Below are 23,235 nucleotides of genomic sequence, written 5' to 3' on the forward strand. Positions count from 1 at the left end.
AACTCTATGTGAAGGAGATGTGTTGCACTGCATGAGGCAAATGGTGGTCACACCAGATACTGACTGGTATCCCCCCCCAATAAAACAAAACTGCACCTTTCAGAGTGGCCTTTTATTGTGGGCAGTCTAAGGCACACCTGTGCACTAATCATGGTGTCTAATCAGCATCTTGATATGGCACACCTGTGAGGTGGGATGGATTATCTCAGCAAAGGAGAAGTGCTCACTATCACAGATTTAGACTGGTTTGTGAACAATATTTGAGGGAAATGGAGATATTGTGTATGTGGAAAAAAGTTTTAGATCTTTGAGTTCATCTCATACAAAATGGGAGCAAAACCAAAAGTGTTGCGTTTATATTTTTGTCGAGTGTAAAATATTATGTTCAATAGTCCAATTACTTTAAAGATAGGGGGCGCTCATAAACACAAAAGTTCTTCAATGCCATTTACTCAAATTTGGATGTAATCGCTCAAATTAAACCTAACAATCTGCACTTTGAGCTCAAATTAACTGCGTTCAACTCCACAACTAATAAACCTTGACCAAAGGCTTGTGGGTTTTGCTGTGTATTGAGGAAAGGGAATATTCATGGAAACAAAGCACTATATTAAATGTACCACCATTTCTTTTAATGATGTGAAACCAAAGAAAAACGGCTGATAGAGTTGAGGGTTTGCATGCACACCGGAGAGGCTCACAAAGCGCAGGATGACTAATAGTTTGCCTTACACATCAAACTGGAGCCTTTTGTTTTGGTTTGGGTTTTTTTTTTGCTGATTTTTGGATTTAATTGACAAAAATATGCTCTTTTGTTCCGTTTCTTGGCTGTGGATAAAAGGCTTATTTAAGTGGCTAACTGTGATTCAGACATTAATAATCTTTTTTTTTTCTTCTTTCTAACATCTCTGGAGAGAAAAGGTTAAACATGACGTCAGGCTAAACACAGTAATAAGCCTGTTTTTCGTTTGTTTGTTTTTTTTAAGTATCCCAGCTGATGGCAGATGAACCTTCAGCACCATTTTGCTCATATTGTGCTTGTCCTCAAATAAACTGGGATAAAACAAAGAAAAGAAAAAAATATAAAAAGCTGACATAAATGGTGTGCTAGTTTCCTTTCTCCTTCTATAGCAATAAAATACCCACTGTCATCAACAGCATTGTCATCACCACAAAGTTTTAAATAATAAAACAGTAAAAACTTAGAAAACACAATATTTTCTTCTTAAGACTTGGACTGAACAGAGAACAGAGTTGCAAGACTGGGCCGACTGAGTCTATAGGTGCACAGAGAGGACCACAACACCGACATCAACGTGAAAGTTCATCCATCCTTGAATCAACACATTTTTCATCCTCTAAAGTTCACTCCACCTTTATTCCTTCTTCATCCCTCATCGTAACCTTTCTTCTTGTATCGCTCCTCATTTTCTTTCTACAGGTTTGCTGTCCAGCAGACTCAAATGTTGGCACAACATCTCTGCGCCTGGCAGCACGGCGACGTGAGGTCGCAGAAACATTGAGAGAACATTCCCCCGGTCCTCGTGTCTGTGCATCTGCAGGTCCATCTATCTCAAGCTCCTCCCTCTGCTCACCTCCACCTGCTGTTGCTCAGATGAGATTAGGATGTACTGATTCTGCTGATTTCTTGTCTGATAGCTGAAAAGAGAGGAAAAACAGATATGTGGTTTTGAGTTATGACAAGAAGGTTTTGTGCTCACAAGTCTGTCAAGACAAACGTGGGAAAAGTGATCTGCATAATAAATTACTTTTTGTTCACTTTTTCCACATTTTATTATGTTACACCCTTATTCCAAAATAAATGAAATTCATTTTTTCCTCAAAATTGTACACACAATACCCCATAATGACAATGTGAAACAAAGATTTGTTTTTTTGTTTTAGATTTTTGCAGATTTATTAAAAAAAATAAATAAATAAAAATCACATGTACATAAGTATTCAGAGAGAGCTGGTCTGCTCTGTGTCAGCCTGATCCCATCAGATTGCAGACACTAAGCAGTGTGGCATCTGGTTAGTACTTGGATGGGAGACCTCTTTGGAACACCAGCAGCTCTGTGTGTGTTTCTCCAGGTAAAACTGGAGTTGCGTCAGGAAGTGCATCCGGCGTAAAACCTGTGCCAAATACCAGTGCGGCTCTGACTATCAGCTGTGGCAACCCCATACAAACGGGAGCAGCTGAAATGACAACACACACACAAGTACTCTCAGCTTTTGCCATGAAGCCCAAAATTGAGCTCAGGTGCATACTGTTTTCACTGATCAGCTAAGTTGGAGAACATAATGCAGGGGTCTATGGGGAGTGACTTGCTTCTGGAACCAACCTCATTCAAAAAACTGGCAGATCTACCACTTCCATGCTTGCTTCATTTTCCGTCAACGGCAACTGAAGCTTTGAACAAGCTGAGTATAATTTGGTGAACATTTCAAAACGTAAGTTTGCTTTAATTATGTAATATTCCATATGCCTGTCTGCCACCTGCTGGACAGATGTTGCCTTTTTTACAGTAAATAACCTAATATATAAAGCTGACCGTGTGTGTGTGTTTGCTATGCACAGCCACAGTAATTAAGAAATCAACACCAAACGTGGCACGCTGACTGGGAACACCAAGGAGGAGGTCATTGGGGCCCTTAGGCTGAAAGTGTATGTGCGCAAACACACACACGGTCAGCATTATATATTATTAGATCATGACTCGCTCACTGGAGCCCTTATTTTCGCAGTTCACATGGTACTCAGGTCAGGTAACAAGCATCACACTTTACTTTATATGTAGTAGTTGCTGTCTAGGGTGCACTTTAATTACAATCTGAACGGGCCAACGTACGCCGTGTGCCAGTTAAAGCATGCATTTTTTTCAATTAAAATGTACCCGCTGTGTACGGCATGCCAGAGCATTGCTATCACCTTTTTATCATCATTCACTTGAATCTCATGAATGTCACAAATTGCTCTATGAAAATTAATGACGACAACATACACACAATGCAGTGCAACTTACTACACCTTAACTAAAGTGACATGAAATATACAATGACACGGCTAAAATTCTTTTCTATTAACCGTGCGTAGAACGGGTAACTCGGCTAGCAATCATATAATTTACATGTATGATGGAAATTAGGACCAGGTGTGTTTGACATTATGAAATGAGCTTGTTTGTCAGTTTCTTTCATTTCCAAAACTGAGGTCTGGTGGCCACCAGGGCCACTGCTGCTTGTTATATGTTCCCTTCTTAATCCAGTGGAATAATGCTTAACTTTAAATTGCACCACAGCACTTACCATGAATGATTTCATCTTTCACCTTATGCAACTCGCGCACGACTTCATCCAGAATTTCCTGCAAAACAAGACCTGCACCTTAGTTTCTCGTCAGGGTGTGGAATGCATATGAAAGCTTAAGTAACACAGTGAAGGTGGATTTTATGTAAACTGACCTGTTTCATCCTGTCAAACTCTGTGTCTGCTTCACTAGTGCTACCAATGGGTCTCACTCTGCAACACACGAGGATAAACCACAATAAAGACATTAAGCAGCAGAAAAGCAACACTTATTAAAGGCTTTCACTGTTAAAAGGCTTTTTGTTCAGTTCATTCTCTTTATATCAGTGTCTAATCTGTGCCGCGTGTCCTCTTTCCAGTCGTACAAAGGATGAGGATTATTCAAAATATCCATGGATTATATTCGAGGTTTCTGATCTTCTCCACATTTAAAACACGCTACTGTTACTCCTTATCGCAGCACACCTGGACACCAAAGAGGACTTTTCTGCAGAGTTAGACCGCTCCCATGGCTTCTTCATGGCATCTGGTGAGGTTAGATAATACAATAAATATAAGAACACAACATATAAAGTATGTAATGAAGAAATGTAGAAGCTGTGCTGTGGACCTGCGGTGGAAAAGCTCTTCATACCTGTAGAGTTTTGCTGGCCTCGTGCACAAGAGTCGTCCTAGAGGAGAGAACGATATGAATCATCGCAAAATCATCCATGAGGAGAAATTGGAAATGATGCAGTGACTGTGTTAAACCATCGCAGTGCTTTTACATGCAAGTATAGTTTGATTTGTTGGCTACAATCCCTTAAAGGGCTTGTTTTGGCAAAGGTTATGGTTACTGGCATAGCTACGGAAAACTGGTTGTAAAAGTGATGATTTACAGTCAATTCATCAAAGGGAGCCAGTAAAGCCCTGTTTACACATAGACGGTAAGAGCTCCCGGAAGCATTGCGAAAGAGTTTTTGGCCGTCTTAAGGATCAAACGCTGTTGTCAACGCCGGCACTAGGGGGCTTGGTTTAGTTCCGGCTTTACCGGGAATCGTCGAAAAAATTATTCAACATGTCGAATAATTCCGGGAGCGCTCCCGGAGAATTCGCGTGATGACGGAGACAACGAGAACAATGGCGTTTGATACTTTTGAATCGCTGTTTCATCCTGCCCCTTCCTGTAGTGCTGCAGTTAACACCGCCGTAACTGGCAGCCGGCGTTGTATCCCTAACCAACAGCGTGTAAAATGGTGATAGAGCCCACATCGACGTCCTCAAAGGCGTTTTAACCGGCGACAGAGGCAGACAAAACGGCGGCGCTAGCGGACAGTACGCCTTTCTAAACGCCACCTCCCGGTTAACGGTGTTCCAAATGGCCGATAGGCGGCAGTCAGTATAAAAACGCTAGCGCGCTGCATGCAGGCCTCTCACTCGCGGCCAGCTCCAGACATTTTTGCAGAGAAGTTCCAGTATGCCTCCTAAAAGAAAACTGGCAGCGGCAAGGACTTACTAAGAGGTCTGGTTCAGAAGCAGAGGAGAGGCCTGTGGTGGAGATGAGCAACACATTGAGGAGGGGGAAAGGAAGGAGAAGAAAAGGCTGAGAGATGAGCTCCCTCCCCCTGCAGTGACAGCTGCTTCAGCCTATTATACTCTGGGGGCGGTGCCTATATGCAAAAGTTCCTGGAGTAACGCAGGATTTGCCTGGATAAATCCAGCGGTACACAGGGCATTATTGGCGGCAGCAGAACACCGCCGTTCCATGCAAGAAAAATCATGTTATTATATTCAATCAATCAATCAATCAATTTTTTTATATAGCGCCAAATCACAACAAACAGTTGCCCCAAGGCGCTTTATATTGTAAGGCAAGGCCATACAATAATTATGTAAAACCCCAACGGTCATAACGACCCCCTGTGAGCAAGCACTTGGCTACAGTGGGAAGGAAAAACTCCCTTTTAACAGGAAGAAACCTCCAGCAGAACCAGGCTCAGGGAGGGGCAGTCTTCTGCTGGGACTGGTTGGGGCTGAGGGAGAGAACCAGGAAAAAGACATGCTGTGGAGGGGAGCAGAGATCGATCACTAATGATTAAATGCAGAGTGGTGCATACAGAGCAAAAAGAGAAAGAAACAGTGCATCATGGGAACCCCCAGCAGTCTACGTCTATAGCAGCATAACTAAGGGATGGTTCAGGGTCACCTGATCCAGCCCTAACTATAAGCTTTAGCAAAAAGGAAGTTTTAAAGCCTAATCTTAAAAGTAGAGAGGGTGTCTGTCTCCCTGATCTGAATTGGGAGCTGGTTCCACAGGAGAGGAGCCTGAAAGCTGAAGGCTCTGCCTCCCATTCTACTCTTACAAACCCTAGGAACTACAAGTAAGCCTGCAGTCTGAGAGCGAAGCGCTCTATTGGGGTGATATGGTACTACGAGGGTCCCCTAAGATAAGATGGGACCTGATTATTCAAAACCTTATAAGTAAGAAGAAGAATTTTAAATTCTATTCTAGAATTAACAGGAAACCAATGAAGAGAGGCCAATATGGGTGAGATATGCTCTCTCCTTCTAGTCCCCGTCAGTACTCTAGCTGCAGCATTTGAATTAACTGAAGGCTTTTTAGGGAACTTTTAGGACAACCTGATAAAAATGAATTACAATAGTCCAGCCTAGAGGAAATAAATGCATGAATTAGTTTTTCAGCATCACTCTGAGACAAGACCTTTCTGATTTTAGAGATATTGCGTAAATGCAAAAAAGCAGTCCTACATATTTGTTTAATATGCGCTTTGAATGACATATCCTGATCAAAAATTACTCCAAGATTTCTCACAGTATTACTAGAGGTCAGGGTAATGCCATCCACAGTAAGGATCTGGTTAGACACCATGTTTCTAAGATTTGTGGGGCCAAGTACAATAACTTCAGTTTAAAAGCAGGAAATTAGAGGTCATCCATGTCTTTATGTCTGTAAGACAATCCTGCAGTTTAGCTAATTGGTGTGTGTCCTCTGGCTTCATGGATAGATAAAGCTGGGTATCATCTGTGTAACAATGAAAATTTAAGCAATACCGTCTAATAATACTGCCTAAGGGAAGCATGTATGAAGTGAATAAAATTGGTCCTAGCACAGAACCTTGTGGAACTCCATAATTAACTTTAGTCTGTGAAGAAGATTCCCCATTTACATGAACAAATTGTAACCTATTAGACAAATATGATTCAAACCACCGCAGCGCAGTGCCTTTAATACCTATGGCATGCTCTAATCTCTGTAATAAAATTTTATGGTCAACAGTATCAAAAGCAGCACTGAGGTCTAACAGAACAAGCACAGAGATGAGTCCACTGTCCGAGGCCATAAGACGATCATTTGTAACCTTCACTAATGCTGTTTCTGTACTATGATGAATTCTAAAACCTGACTGAAACTCTTCAAATAGACCATTCCTCTGCAGATGATCAGTTAGCTGTTTTACAACTACCCTTTCAAGAATTTTTGAGAGAAAAGGAAGGTTGGAGATTGGCCTATAATTAGCTAAGATAGCTGGGTCAAGTGATGGCTTTTTAAGTAATGGTTTAATTACTGCCACCTTAAAAGCCTGTGGTACATAGCCAACTAACAAAGATAGATTGATCATATTTAAGATCGAAGCATTAAATAATGGTAGGGCTTCCTTGAGCAGCCTGGTAGGAATGGGGTCTAATAAACATGTTGATGGTTTGGATGAAGTAACTAATGAAAATAACTCAGACAGAACAATCGGAGAGAAAGAGTCTAACCAAATACCGGCATCACTGAAAGCAGCCAAAGATAACGATACGTCTTTGGGATGGTTATGAGTAATTTTTTCTCTAATAGTTAAAATTTTGTTAGCAAAGAAAGTCATGAAGTCATTACTAGTTAAAGTTAATGGAATACTCAGCTCAATAGAGCTCTGACTCTTTGTCAGCCTGGCTACAGTGCTGAAAAGAAACCTGGGGTTGTTCTTATTTTCTTCAATTAGTGATGAGTAGAAAGATGTCCTAGCTTTACGGAGGGCTTTTTTATAGAGCAACAGACTCTTTTTCCAGGCTAAGTGAAGATCTTCTAAATTAGTGAGACGCCATTTCCTCTCCAACTTACGGGTTATCTGCTTTAAGCTACGAGTTTGTGAGTTATACCACGGAGTCAGGCACTTCTGATTTAAAGCTCTCTTTTTCAGAGGAGCTACAGCATCCAAAGTTGTCTTCAATGAGGATGTAAAAACTATTGACAAGATACTCTATCTCACTTACAGAGTTTAGGTAGCTACTCTGCACTGTGTTGGTATATGGCATTAGAGAACATAAAGAAGGAATCATATCCTTAAACCTAGTTACAGCGCTTTCTGAAAGACTTCTAGTGTAATGAAACTTATTCCCCACTGCTGGGTAGTCCATCAGAGTAAATGTAAATGTTATTAAGAAATGATCAGACAGAAGGGAGTTTTCAGGGAATACTGTTAAGTCTTCTATTTCCATACCATAAGTCAGAACAAGATCTAAGATATGATTAAAGTGGTGGGTGGACTCATTTACTTTTTGAGCAAAGCCAATAGAGTCTAATAATAGATTAAATGCAGTGTTGAGGCTGTCATTCTCAGCATCTGTGTGGATGTTAAAATCGCCCACTATAATTATCTTATCTGAGCTAAGCACTAAGTCAGACAAAAGGTCTGAAAATTCACAGAGAAACTCACAGTAACGACCAGGTGGACGATAGATAATAACAAATAAAACTGGTTTTTGGGACTTCCAATTTGGATGGACAAGACTAAGAGTCAAGCTTTCAAATGAATTAAAGCTCTGTCTGGGTTTTTGATTAATTAATAAGCTGGAATGGAAGATTGCTGCTAATCCTCCGCCCCGGCCCATGCTACGAGCATTCTGACAGTTAGTGTGACTCGGGGGTGTTGACTCATTTAAACTAACATATTCATCCTGCTGTAACCAGGTTTCTGTAAGGCAGAATAAATCAATATGTTGATCAATTATTATATCATTTACCAACAGGGACTTAGAAGAAAGAGACCTAATGTTTAATAGACCACATTTAACTGTTTTAGTCTGTGGTGCAGTTGAAGGTGCTATATTATTTTTTCTTTTTGAATTTTTATGCTTAAATAGATTTTTGTTGGTTATTGGTAGTCTGGGAGCAGGCACCGTCTCTACGGGGATGGGGTAATGAGGGGATGGCAGGGGGAGAGAAGCTGCAGAGAGGTGTGTAAGACTACAACTCTGCTTCCTGGTCCCAACCCTGGATAGTCACGGTTTGGAGGATTTAAGAAAATTGGCCAGATTTCTAGAAATGAGAGCTGCTCCATCCAAAGTGGGATGGATGCCGTCTCTCCTAACAAGACCAGGTTTTCCCCAGAAGCTTTGCCAATTATCTATGAAGCCCACCTCATTTTTTGGACACCACTCAGACACTTAAAAAAGAATTATGAAGAATAAGAATAATTCTGACTGGAATTATACTTTAGGGTGTCAACTTTGGAAGCCTGTTAAGCAGAGATGCTAACATGCTATTAACTATTTTGGATATTCAGTGGGCAGAATTCCCATATGGCTCAGATATTTGGGTCGAACTGCATCGCCACTACAAGTGAACTGTGCCACGTTTCGCTCTGGGTGTCAACTGAGTCCCGGCTTTTCAGGCAGATCTTGGTTTGATTGTTTGAGTTCACCAACTATCAGAACAAAGGCACAACAATTTGACTGAAATAAACATTAGTAGTGAAAGCGCTCTGAATTCCAACACTTACTTCATCAGGTTTCTCTGAAGCTTTCCGTCTATGAGGATGAGAAATGAAGACATGAAGAACAGTGAGACACGTGGGACGTTTAGGGGAAGCCAAGTCCGACAAGAGCATGTGACCTTTTCAAAAACACGTTGCCAGTAGTGATAACCAGGGTGGGTGTGTTTGTGCAGCCGATTCACCTGCGAGCTAGTAAGGCGTTCATCTCTTGCATTAGCCCCTCCCCACCACCACCACTGCCACCGCTAGACCGGTTGGAGTCGCTTTTGCCTCCAGACCCCGGTGGGCTGCTCTCATCCTGAAGAAGACATTGCACCATGAGCTCCAGTTTCGGAACTGACAGAGAATTTTGTCTGCTTTTGCAGATGAAGATACACATCTAAAGACTAAACTCTGACAGTCATTCAAGCAACACTTCCTGAGGTTCAACCAAGGAGGCTCACCCTCTGGACTTTACGTAGTTTGGCTCCAGCCAATGCTGCAGCCAATCCTGAGGGTTGGTGTTGGACCCCTGGTGGGCCCCCCGGAGGCCCTCCGCCAGTGGGCAGTGGAGGGGGCATGGGTGGGGGCACTGCCATAGGTGGCGGTGGCCCAGGAGGTGGTGGCGGGGCTGGAGGACCAGCTATGGGTCCTGGTACCACAGCTGGAGGAGGTGCAACAGAAAGCAAAGAAGACGGGTGACCTGCAGAAACAGGAGGGCCTGGGAGGGGTAAAAGTACACACCGGTTAACGACTAAGGCAACAGTCAGTGAAGCTGTTTCAGCTTTTTGCACCCTGGAACTCCTGAACAGTGTCTCAGCAATGATACACCACATACAGCAGAACAACTACAGTACTTGTGTTTAGTGCAGGACTTTACACCACTGTGGAACAAATGGAAAATCTGCTGATCTGAAGATCTTATGAATAATAAGCATTTTCAAAACTGGTTGTATAGTCAAACATTTCTCAATGAGGCACGTGAGGGAAGCCCCCGAGACACCTGTGACAACCGTGAAAGACTTACAGGCTCCTGCGGTTGTATTTGGAGAAGCTATGCATAGTGCAACTTTTGACTGTTGCATCACCAGTCACAGCTTCATGATGGAGTGAGCCAAACAGAAGGATGGTCTTAAATAGAAAACATGAAACTTCAGCTACAGTTTGTCAGAAGGCACATAAAAATCCTCTCTTGGCCTCCACCATGAAGCTGCGACTGGGGATCCAACAGTGAAAAGTTGCACTATAACAACTAAAACACTATAACAAGTTGCAACAAGTAACAAACACTATAATATATTATAACAAACACTATAATAAGTTGCACTATAACAACTAAAACACTATAACAAGTTGCAACAAATAAACACTATAATATATTATAACAAACACTATAAGTTGCACTATAACAACTAAAACACTATAACAAGTTGCAACAAATAAACACTATAATATATTATAACAAACACTATAATAAGTTGCACTATAACAACTAAAACACTATAACAAGTTGCAACAAATAAACACTATAATATATTATAACCAACACTATAATAAGTTGCACTATAACAACTAAAACACTATAACAAGTTGCAACAAATAAACACTATAATATATTATAACAAACACTATAATAAGTTGCACTATAACAACTAAAACACTATAACAAGTTGCAACAAATAAACACTACAATATATTATAACAAACACTATAATAAGTTGCACTATAACAACTAAAGGTTGCACACAAACTCTCCAATCACAACCGCAGAATCCTATAACACTTTCAGAATTGTCACGGGTGTCTTAATGGCTTCTCTCACAAGTCTCCTTCTTGCACAGTCACTCAGAGAGCTGCCCACTGCAGACAGATCTACCATTTCTTAATAACTGGCGTGAATAAAGTCCAAGAAACACAAATTGTTTATATACACAGCCCCTGATTCGCGTAAAGATAACCTAGTGAGAAAGTGATGATTTACTGTTAATTCATCAAAAGGTACCAATAACTATGTCCAACATACATTTTATATCTATACTGCATTTTTTTGGTTTTGAAAAGCATTTTGTTTTGTTGTTTCTGTTCAGTAACTTTAAATTTTTCTTAAAATATTTTCATAAAAAAAAAAAATTGGCATGTTTGCATTTGTTTCTGCACATACATTAAAATGTGCAACTTAAAATATGAGGGTGCCCGTAATTCTGACCACAAACGTACTTCATTTTAATTTTTGTGTAGGCCTAATGATAATATCCTGCAATTTGGGACTGTTTTTAAATAAATTTTTCTTTCCATGTTATTGTTCTGAACAGGAAATTCATATATCTGAAAGGTTTATGATGCATTCACATGCTGATGGGGTGGAGCTGATAGAAAACACTTTTTTTTGGGGGGGGGCATGGGCTTTTTTAAGGTCATCCAGTAGGGAATTCAAACACTGAAAGCTGCTGATTGCATTTTGTAATAAAGGGCACATTTTATTCTTTCAAATGAGAAGATGATGAAAAATGCTGCTGTTGTCACTGGGTTTGAAAGACACACACACACACACCAAGGGGTTAAACACTGCCAAAAGATAAAAACTTTAAACTTTTTCAATTAGGCACGACTACGAGAACAAACCAGAAGTTATTCTCAAGGGTGATCAAAGATAAACAGTGAGACTGTCATCCTTTTGGTGCAGACGCATCCTGTTTAATATCAGAAAAGCGATTCTGCTAAGAAAAATTACGTAACATCACAAAAAGATGATTTTTCAAAGTGAATACTTCAAACAGGTAAAGCACTCCTGTTTTATATAACAATGCAAAATGTTTTAATGAAATTGCAGCTTTTGAGTCTGTGAATCCCTACCATTAATTAATGCTTCGATCTTAAATATGATCAATCTATCTTTATTAGTTGGCTATGTACCACAGGCTTTTAAGGTGGCAGTAATTAAACCATTACTTGGACAGTGGACTCATCTCTGTGCTTTCTTCTGTTAGACCTCAGTGCTGCTTTTGATACTGTTGACCATAAAATTTTATTACAGAGATTAGAGCATGCCATAGGTATTAAAGGCACTGCGCTGCGGTGGTTTGAATCATATTTATCTAATAGATTACAATTTGTTCATGTAAATGGGGAATCTTCTTCACAGACTAAGGTTAATTATGGAGTTCCACAAGGTTCTGTGCTAGGACCAATTTTATTCACTTTATACATGCTTCCCTTAGGCAGTATTATTAGACGCCATTGCTTAAATTTTCATTGTTACGCAGATGATACCCAGCTTTATCTATCCATGAAGCCAGAGGACACACACCAATTAGCTAAACTGCAGGATTGTCTTACAGACATAAAGACATGGATGACCTCTAATTTCCTGCTTTTAAACTCAGATAAAACTGAAGTTATTGTACTTGGGCCCCACAAATCTTAGAAACATGGTGTCTAACCAGATCCTTACTCTGGATGGCATTACCCTGACCTCTAGTAATACTGTGAGAAATCTTGGAGTCATTTTTGATTAGGATATGTCATTCAATGCGCATATTAAACAAATATGTAGGACTGCTTTTTTGCATTTGCGCAATATCTCTAAAATTAGAAAGGTCTGGTCTCAGAGTGATGCTGAAAAACTAATTCATGCATTTATTTCCTCTATGCTGGACTATTGTAATTCATTATTATCAGGTTGTCCTAAAAGTTCCCTAAAAAGCCTTCAGTTAATTCAAAATGCTGCAGCTAAAGTGCTAACAGGGACTAGAAGGAGAGAGCATATCTCACCCATATTGGCCTCTCTTCATTGGCTTCCTGTTAATTCTAGAATAGAATTTAAAATTCTTCTTCTTACTTATAAGGTTTTGAATAATCAGGTCCCATCTTATCTTAGGGACCTCATAGTACCATATCACCCCAATAGAGCGCTTCGCTCTCAGACTGCAGGCTTACTTGTAGTTCCTAGGGTTTGTAAGAGTAGAATGGGAGGCAGAGCTGACCGTTGGGGTTTTTCCGTAATTATTGTATGGCCTTGCCTTACAATATAAGGCGCCTTGGGGCAACTGTTTGTTGTGATTTGGCGCTATATAAATAAAATTGATTTGATTTGAATTACCGCGGTCATCTGTGTCTGTAGCTGTCAGTGATTCTGTTAGAATGATGAGGACAACAGTTCTTCAACCATTAACATGTGAATGCAGCATTACTGCAACAAACTTGTGTTTTTTGTTTTTTTTTAATGTCTATCAGATTTGCATTTCTGATAACTTCTGAAAAGGAAGTGTTACACAGGGGGTTTCCCACTGTCACAATGTTTAACAGGATTGTGAAATTTGAGGTAGCAAATTTATAACACACTTAATGGAAACGTGCATTTAAGAAAAGAAAGAAAAAAGCCTCAAATATCGCAGACATATTGAGGCGATTCCAAGAAGCCATATTTTGCAAAACCAGAATGTAAACTTTTTTTTTTTTTTTTTGCTATTACAGGTCACAATAAGCAAAAAAGTCACATGACACCCTAAAATACATGGAGCAGTACGTGCAGATGGATTAAGAGATGGAGAGCTTGTTAAACCTTAGAAGAGATTACACCATGACAAGACTGAATTATTAAAAAAAAAAATGTCAATATTAATTGGGACCCATGCGTCGCCATGATGAATGGAATTAAAGTTCTTTCTGGAATCTCAGTTATTTCAAGAGGACAAAACTCATCAGCTGCACTGCATCAGTGAATGTACTGTCATTTCACTGCACTGTTTGGTCAACATTCTGAAAATATCGCTTAACTTTTGCACAAATCGGAACTAGAATCCCAGCTACTGTCCTCGAGGTTTTGTGACATCATTTTGCTGAGACATGGGTGAGTGTTCTTGGTGATACGCAAAGCGGAAAAAAAATGGCTACAAAACAGCAAGAATCTCTTAAGAACTGTTACAAAGTGTCACAAACACAACACGAAACCCACCAGGCATCGGCCAGAAACCGCCAAGACGCTGCCAAGATCACATGACAGCACACATTCTTCCTCTACCGCTACAACAGCATCCATCATGACTGCCCATATTTCACAATGGTGAAAATAAGTAGAGCACTCTACATTTATTGGAGATTTACTGTCGGTGCGCATTTTGCTGTGACGTGCAATCCATGGCGATGTCTCATCAACATCTTTAACATGTCCGTGGCATGTGGTTCTGGCACTGTAACATTTTGAACTGATGTCATGACAACTGACGATGATTCTTGTTGATGGTTTGCCAGGTTTAGAAGAGGTCACGGCGGTGTCTCGTGACGCTGGTGCGATGTAGTAAGCATCATGGTGATGTCTTATACCTGGTTCACACGGCAAGATAAATAGGACGATTTCAGACCCAATCTTCCCCTTCTGACAATCTTAAGGCGCTAAAGATAATCTTATCAAATATTCCTGCCGTGTGTGATGTGTTAAGAGTGCTCTAGTCTGCTCAGAAGGACGTCAGACCACAAATCAGGGATATTCAACATGTTGGATTCTCTTGGCCCAATATCCCCGTGTGTGTTGTGTCCCCCGACCACAAACGAGCACGCAGCCTGCTGAATGTGACGTGTAGCCAATCAGAAAGCAAGGTGATGGATGCACAAAGCAGAATCAAAAATCAAAATGGATGTTATGGCGCACCAGAAAGTCCGGTGGTCACGCTGTCTCCACTTCTTTGGGGAAAAAAAAAAAAAACGCCTTTTTTGTTTTTGTATTGTTTTTCTCTCAGGTTTAATCTCGAGAGGTTGTGGAAGATTTCCTGTCTGACCTGGGAATGTTTGTGTGTGAAATCTGTTCGTGTGTGGTGTGTTGTCTTTATCATGTGGCTGCACACCACACACTGTACGACCCAACCTGTTAGAGCTATAATTTTTTGTTTTTGTTTTTTTTTTTTATCTCCATGTGTGCAGTCTCTCAGGTTTTGGAAACCTACAGACAATTTAAAATCTTGCCGTGTGAACCAGCATTAGCGGTGTCAATAGCACATGGTGGGTGGGAATTTATTTGAGTCGAATGGCCAAGAACCGCCATGTTTAGGTTACAGCTCTTAATTTGTGAAAGTGGAAACCCTGTTTTCAGATCTTTTTTTGGTTCAATGAATGCAGCATCAAGGGCATGCTTTAGAAACTATCTGTACTTGAACTGCATTTCCACAAATAACAATGCAGCACTGACATAAAAAACAAAATACATAAACTGTAAAAAAAAAAAAAAAAAAAAAAATCCCTTCTTTTTACATAAAGATTTTGACATCTGTGGTTACCAAAAGAATTCTGTAAAAATTACAGTGAATATGAAAATGATTTTACATAAAATATGTAAATTTTCTGGGGTAAATCTGTTGTCATTTTATTTAGAAGATAAAATCTCTGCAAACCAGTCACCTTATGTTTAATTATCCTCAAAATGTAGTTTAAACAGACACACCGCCTCCTTTTTCAAACCCCTAATTATCAGTATTTTACTGTATTTGTGAAAATTCTCAACTGTAAAATCTAACTGTATTGTAGAGTTTTTGGTATTACAGTTTGTTAAACTACAGTTATTTGTAAATTCTACAATGGTATATGATTACCGTAACATATTTGTACTGTTAAATTCACAGTTCAGTTTCGTTCCACATTTTAATTTACAGCAATAATTGCTGTAAATTAAACACTACTCCATTGTTTTACAGTTTTTGCTATGTCGTGATTTCACAGGATTTCACCGTTAATTTCACAGACTTTTTTTTTTACAGTGTATAATAAAACTGAGTGTTATTACCTGAATTTAATAACTGCACTATGGAAAATACAAACCATCTGTATTGCAGGGCTCAATTTATAAACGTCTGCCCCTTCGTTTGACTTAAGTCGGATTTGTCCCCCGCGTGCGGGCTGATGTGCTGAATTTTAATGTCCTTTTTATGCATAACGTAACTGGTAAAGTGTGGTTACTACATTTTGGCTTGCACATGTGTACACATACTCACAGACACACTATACACATGAAACATCCCTCTGCTGAGAGACTTCCTCCTCCTCTCTCCTCCTCATACTTACTGGTGCTGGCCACAGGGGCCTGCTGGGGGACAGGGGAGGGGCTCTTCTTAGGCGAACCCCCGTCAGACATGGCAGTGTAAGAGGGGGGTGAGGAAGAGGAAGAGTATGTGGTGGTGGTGATGGAGGGTTGGACCTGCTTGTGGTACACCTGCTGCTGCTGCTGAGGGTGGAAGGAGGGTGGATAGTGGAGCTGGTTGGGGGTGGGACCTGAGGCTGTTTGACCTATCAGAGTGGGCAGTGTGGTGGCCTCGCAGTACTGTGGATTGGGGGGCAGATGCTGCTGGGAATGAGGAGAGTTGGAGTTGTCTGGGTAGCAGTTGGAGTGAGGGTGGGGCTGGTGCTGAGGATACTGATGTGCGTCAAGTGGTGGGGGTTTCATTCTCGGGTTCATGGTTGGGAGAGGGTGAGCCACAGGGAGGACGGGCTGTGGGGGAAATCCCTGCTTCACGGGCATGGCCATCATAACTGGGGGAGAGGAGGAGGGGGGAAACTGGGCATACATTTGATGCATGTGGGAGGCAGACCAGGTGCCATGTTTGGGGGGGAGCATGATGTCTTGTTGGTGCTGCTGATGGTGTAGGTGTCTGGCTGCTGTGGGTGGAGACAGGGGGATCTGACGGACCTGTCGGCCCTGCGTCGTCACTCCTGCCTGGACTGGGGAAAAGGCTGATGCCAGCGAGGTGGAGAGCTGAGAAGAGAGCTGAGCCTTATCCCTGGCTGCCCCTGCTTCTCTCTCCTGAGAGGGAGAGGAAGAGGCAGACGAGGGAGGAGAGGAGGAGGCCACACGGACGTAGGAAGGAGGCAGTGTACTAGCTCTGTACTGTCTGTACTCATGAGGAGTGTCTGGGTGGGTGGGAGGGGTGGAGACTTTATATTGGAGTGTGGAAACGACTGTGACGGGCAAACAGAGAGAGAGACAGAGAGATACAGAGAAGAGAGAGAGAGAGAGAGAGAGAGAGAGAGAGAGAGAGAGAGAGAGAGAGAGAGAGAGAGAGAGAGAGAGAGAGAGAGAGAGAGAGAGAGAGAGAGAGAGGAGATGCAGACGAAGAGGAGGACGAACGAGGGCAACAAACAAAGGAAAAAAGAAAAGAGAAAACCGTGAGAAGAATGAAAAGCAACCAACTGAGCAACCAAGCAAGTAATGATGAGAGAAAAAAAAAAAATCAGGCGCAATCCAAAAACAGAAGCATCAGCAAAAAAAGATTTAAAATATCATAAAAAGAACAAGCAGCAGAATGCAACATGGCTGAGCCATGACCAGAAAAAGCATATGGCATTTCCCCCCAACAACTGCTGGAAGAAAGAGATGGCGACTGAGCATGTTGCAGGGACGGACGGAGGGGCGCCTATTCCACCACTGACAAAGGAGGGAGGGGCAGCGGCGGGGGTGTTTAAGTCTGAATGTGGATTTAAGGGGCAGACTTGAACATTTACATGTGCACCTGGGTAAAAAGCATCAGGGGATACAGACTGGGGAGCAGTGGTTGAAACTATACAAAAAGGGAAAACTTAACAAGCAACACAGGGGAAACCTATTTACTCATGTGTATCATCATGTGTATTAATCTGTGACAATTAATCATGGTAAAATAACGTGTTTACATGGGGAAACTACAGCATGACTCAACACCTATAAGTCTGCTCTTGAAACAAAGATCCTCACAAGCAAAGTTGTTTATTTATACTTGATGTATGCAATTTACAATTGTGCACACGCTTTGCTTTTATCTGTAATATTTGTGCGTAGCTAAGAAACCAGCAGTCCACAGCCGTCAAACCGCTTTGGATTTCCATGGGAGCCTGACTATGTGTGTGTGTATGTGTGTGTGTGTGTGTAGCTGGGTGTGGGTGTGTGTGTGTTTAAGCCTCACCTGATCCTGATGTCCGTCGCTCTCTCTCCTTGTGCGCCTGCATCTGATGTTGCTCCATCATCCTATCAAGTGCAAGGGTGTCACTCCTGTTTAAAGCTGGAGTTTGTCTTTAAGAAATCAGGTCTAATGTGTACCTTGGTTCGTTGTCTTAAGAACGATCTCATCAGCAGTGAAAAGTTGCTATGTCCAGGAAGGGGTCATGTTATGCACTCTTTTATCAAGCGAATATTGTTGCGCTGGTGAGTTTGGTCAGAAAAGTTAAAAAGTGACAGAGCAGAGTTCCCACTAAGTAATTAATAATTTACAGATATATTACAGGCTCTTTAAATTACATACAACAGCCTGAGATGTGATTACTTTCATCTTCTCTTTCCTTCGCCCTCTCACACGTTTACACCAGAGGCATAATCTACACCCACTGTGCAAATTTTTGTTTGTTCCAGTGTCAGCCCTTTATAAAATGTGGATTAAATGAGGAAACATGTTCTACCACGCCTGTATGGATTCCATTATAACATACACCCATTAGCCTTTTATTTATTAATCTTTTTAGCACGTTGGTTTGGGTCGTTGATAATTGCATAGTTTTGCAGATTGGGGAATGCGGATGTTAAAAATGTGTTAAAAACAACTGCTGATTGTGCTGGACTGTCACACACAACCATCTCTAGGGTCTACAGAAAATGGTCTGAAACAGGAGAAACATCCAGTCAGTGGTGGTTGTATGTGTGAAAATGCCTTGGCCAGACTGGTTTGAGCTGATAGAAAGGTACATGTTCTAATCAAAGTATGCAGAAGAGCATTTCTCATCACACAACATGTCCAACCTTGAAGCAGAAGACTGTAGCGGGTGCCACATGCTGTCAGCTAAGAACAGCAAACTAATGGTGCATTTACACATAGACAAGATGCGTTACGAATGCCATAGTGGCGTCATTCTTGGCACATTCCTGACATTCTTAATGTGACTTAATGCATCTGAATAGGTTTCTTAATAGTGCGTGTTGGTGCGTGATTTTCGTGGAGCATGTTTTTGACTGTCAAAAAATCTTACCTGAATATCACGCACCACCCTCATTTTGCCTCATGTCGTGGAGGTCGCAACTGAGCATGTTGATCCGTCTTGATTTGCGGTGATCCTTAATAGCGCACGACAGCGTTCTTTTCTGATGTGCACATAACTAAACCCTGCGGCACCGCATTCAGTTTCATTGCTGCAATATGCCAAAGAAGGACAGTGATGCCAAGTCGGCTAAAAGTTTTGTTCCAATGCTCATCAGCGCGCTCCTGCAGGTGTTCCACCTGTTGCTGCTGCTGTGCTTGAGGTTTGGGAAAACGAGTAAGACGAGAGCCACGTCAAGCCACACATCTGGCTCTCTCAGTCTCCTCCTCTTCTCTGCATCACTCCTTGGCACAGAGCCTAACTAAGCATGCAGTCAGAAAGTTCTTCTGCTGTGGATTTTGAGGAGTAAACTGGAGCGATCTGAATTGTTCAGTAACTGATGGTAGGATGAATATGTGGGTGTGTCTGGAGACAATTCACCTCATTCACAACAGCTGACAGCGCGGAGCATTATTCTTGACCGTGCATAATGGTTCCTGATAATTCTCCAGCAACACATGCCATTAATCATAACGCGTGGTAACAGGTTGCAGCAGTTCCTGAGGACACCTGACGCCTCTGTCTCAAATCATCATTTTCGTGATCAGCGGCCAAGAATGTGTACTTCATGGCATTCGTAACTTGCCATCATTATGTGTAAACGCATCATAAGGCTACAGGCTCCAAAAAAAAAACAAAAAAAAACACAATGGAAGATTGGAAAAACATTTTGCGGTGTCACGAGCCTGCTGTTCTGTTGGGACATTCACATGGTAGGGTCACAAAATGAAAGCATGATCCATCCTGCCTTGTATCACCAGTTCAGGCTGCTGGTGGTGTGAGGGTGTAGCAACTGTGTGATGTCAATATGGAACAAAACCTCTGAAAAATGTTTCCAACATCTTGGTGAATCTATGCTACAAAGAATTAAATCTGTCCCGAAAGTAAAAGGGGTTCTACCCTGTTACCAAAAGGTGTACCTGATGAAGTGGCCTATCAGTGTAGGTCAACAGGTTTCTTAAAAACAAGCATTCAAAAATCATAAACAATCTGCATCTGCCTGTGTAGCTTGAAATGGAAAGGAGCTGTCAATTCTATTTTTTCCTGTTATTTATGAAGCTGCCTTTATGTCTGGTGTTACTGGATTACGATTGTTCAACAAACTAAACTTTGCCCTTTACAAAGACATGTCTGCTGAGATGACCCAATCCAACCCAAGACGACCCAATCTGCCGGCTTCTTCAACGGAGGCCTTTTGCATATTCTGTTGGACTCTGCCTGGAAATGTATTGTGGTCACGCAGCTCATAAGAAGCACACTGTAGACATGCATCCTGTTCTGGACTGGTTGAATGGTGCACGTGTGACTCTGCTAGGACATATACAACAAACGTGAGAAACATTACCTCCTCTGTGCATCGCTTTCTTCTGATGAGGGCCCGTTTTGGCGCTGGACAACAGGACCTGAAAGATACAACACAAAGAAGAAAAGTTCACCCGGGTGGACTGAGACCTCTGGACAATACAGATGAGGTGTCTTGTCCATGGATACAGATCTGTGGTGTGAGTGGGAACCAAACCAAGATCTACATATTATTCACTTATAATACACACTTATTATACACTTATTCACCAAGCTCAACATGCTAGGGCCAAAACATCTATCTAGCTAATTAGCTCATCCCCAAAGCTGAGGAATGAGACAAAGTGTGCCTAAAACATTGTAATAATTTCTCTGCACACCCTTAACATACTCTTCCTTTAAAATAATCCCAACACCATTTCTCTTCCTATTCACACCATGATACAACAACTTGAACCCACTGCCTATTCTCCCGCTCTTTCTTCCCTTCCACTTGGTCTCTTGCACGCACAATATATCTTCCTTTCTCCTCTCCATCATATCAGCCAGCTCTCTCCCTTTACCAGTCATACTGCCAACATTCAAAGTCCCGACTCTCACTTCCACCCTTCTACTTTTCCTCTTCTCCCACTGTCTGTGGACACGTTCTCCTCCTCTTCTTCTTCTTCACCCAACAGTAGCCCAGTTTCCACCGACACCCTGTAGGGCAACGGCAATGGTGGTGGTTGTTTTTAACCCGGGCCTCAACCGATCTGGTATGAAAATTCCATCTGTACTCTGCATGGTTATTTTAACTTGTTTTATGATGGATGCCCTTCCTAACGCAACCCTATTCATTTATCTGAGCTTGGGGCTGACACTCAGAGTGTACTGGCTGCAGAAACCAAAAAAGTGAGTCAGTTTTACATTTACAAGTTCTAAACTGAGTTTAATATGCGACTATGTTCAATAATATTTGTACAACTCATACAGCTGAAAACATAAATCAAATATTTACATATCTGTCTAATCACAGCTTAAATATCCAGTGTGGGAAAATATTATGAGTCACTCGAACTGGTTTTTGTTTTTCATACTCATGAAATAATGTGAGATTTAGACACAGATGGAAAGTTGCGCAATGACAAGGAAACAAAATGAAACAGAGCAAGTAGCTCAGTGGGACAGGAGTTGGGCTAATGGGTTCAATTCTCAGTCAAGCTACCTCTATGTGCACTTGGACAAGACACTTTATCTGCTTTGTTCAAGTCCATCCAGCTGTAAATGGGTACCGGCCTTGGTTGGGAAAGTAACCTATGATGGACTGGTGTCCAGTTCAGGGGGAGTCGTAGCTTCTCATCCACTTCCTACTACGGAATTTGGGAAATAACTCTTGCTTCTTCTTGTTTGGTGGTTCTATACAACATTTCGACTGCCTTGCTTCCATTGATAAACATTGTTAGCATTAGCCATGCCATTATCTTGAAAGTAGCTGTCCTTACTTTGGATGCAGGGGTGGTAGCCAAATGGTTAATAAACTTGGTTTCAGTGCGGAAGGTTCCCGGTTCAAACTCCACCCCTGCCACATGTGGAGTTGTGTCATCCGGAGTAAAACTTGTGCCAATTCAACATGCAGATCCACCGTGGATTTGCTGTGGTGACCCCGAGTGCAACCGAGGGAGCAGCCAAAGGGACATTCTAGCTGTCCTTACTTTGGATACTTAGATTTCAAAGCAGACCTTCCCACCTCCAGTTGTTTGGGTGAGGTCTCAATTGGAAATCACTTTATTGTTCAGGGGTCGAGATACATTTTGTATACATAAGTCCTGCTCACAGACTGATTGCCAGACACAGGACGTGCCCACATCAACTATAACTACAGACATCTCCACATTTACTCACTGACGGTTTGTTCACTCGCACAAGTGAACAATTAAAAGAAAGAACGAAAAAAAAACTGTCTGGCTGCAGGCAGTTAGTTCCTTGTTCTTCCCTCAAACTCTCTCATCACTGTGTTAAAAAAAAAAAAAGGACATAAGTCCTGCTCACAGACTGATTGCCAGAGACAGGGCATGTCCACATCAACTATAACTCCAGACATCTCCACATTTACTCACTGATGGTTTGGAGAGATAAACTATAACAGAACTCAGAGCGCAGGCCTGCAGCTCAGCACAAGAACAAATATAAACTAGAAGAGAAATCAAAGTGCATAGTGTGGCTGCAGCTAAAACTTACTTGCACCAGTGCTAGTGGAGTATAAAATTACATGCACCGCTCAAATAATACATGCACAAACTAGCACATGCACATACTATTTCAAGCCCTGTTGTTGCATGATTCTAGAATTTCAAATGCATATGTCATCAGCATTTACAAAACTAAATGCTAACCTAATAACTAATTAACTTCTCATCTGCTGTAACCACAATCATAGTCAATGGTCAATATAAAAAATAAGGTGCATGTTGGTGTATGTTTTGGTATTGTTATTATCTCTTTTCCTTCCGCAGTCAACAGTGCAGTAAACTCCATCAGAAGGCACACACCTGTGTACGAGTGCAGATTTACTGCAGAGTTTACGGCTGCACCTCATTTACAGTAGTGTTCAGAATAATAGTAGTGCTGTGTGACTAAAAAGATTAATCCAGGTTTTGAGTATATTTCTTATTGTTACATGGGAAACACGGTACCAGTAGATTCAGTAGATTCTCACAAATCCAACAAGACCAAGCATTCATGATATGCACACTCTTAAGGCTATGAAATTGGGATATTAGTAAAAAAAAAAAAGTAGAAAAGGGGATGTTCACAATAATAGTAT

At 41.4% G+C, this 23,235-nt stretch overlaps 1 protein-coding gene across 4 annotated transcripts in view; it reads right to left on the reverse strand.

Annotated features, from left to right (window-relative positions):
* Positions 1-850: 850 nt before the first annotated feature.
* Positions 851-23,235, reverse strand: part of evla (Enah/Vasp-like a) — an 85,036-nt gene continuing 62,651 nt past the window's right edge. For 2 of the 4 annotated variants that reach the window (XM_034194956.1, XM_034194958.1), the window contains 11 exons: positions 20,476-20,533; positions 17,969-18,030; positions 16,098-16,988; positions 9,512-9,768; positions 9,251-9,366; positions 9,075-9,102; positions 3,944-3,980; positions 3,775-3,835; positions 3,465-3,522; positions 3,310-3,367; positions 851-1,659 (listed from right to left, as the gene is read on the reverse strand). In XM_034194956.1, the coding sequence (XP_034050847.1) occupies positions 1,622-1,659; positions 3,310-3,367; positions 3,465-3,522; positions 3,775-3,835; positions 3,944-3,980; positions 9,075-9,102; positions 9,251-9,366; positions 9,512-9,768; positions 16,098-16,988; positions 17,969-18,030; positions 20,476-20,533 (1,664 nt within the window). In that variant the 3' untranslated portion in view covers positions 851-1,621. The remainder of the gene's footprint in view (positions 1,660-3,309; positions 3,368-3,464; positions 3,523-3,774; positions 3,836-3,943; positions 3,981-9,074; positions 9,103-9,250; positions 9,367-9,511; positions 9,769-16,097; positions 16,989-17,968; positions 18,031-20,475; positions 20,534-23,235) is intronic. The other 2 variants (XM_034194957.1, XM_034194959.1) reach the window with 2 other exon arrangements.

This window comes from Thalassophryne amazonica, chromosome 19 (assembly GCF_902500255.1).
Source record: "Thalassophryne amazonica chromosome 19, fThaAma1.1, whole genome shotgun sequence".
Lineage (NCBI taxonomy): Eukaryota > Metazoa > Chordata > Actinopteri > Batrachoidiformes > Batrachoididae > Thalassophryne > Thalassophryne amazonica.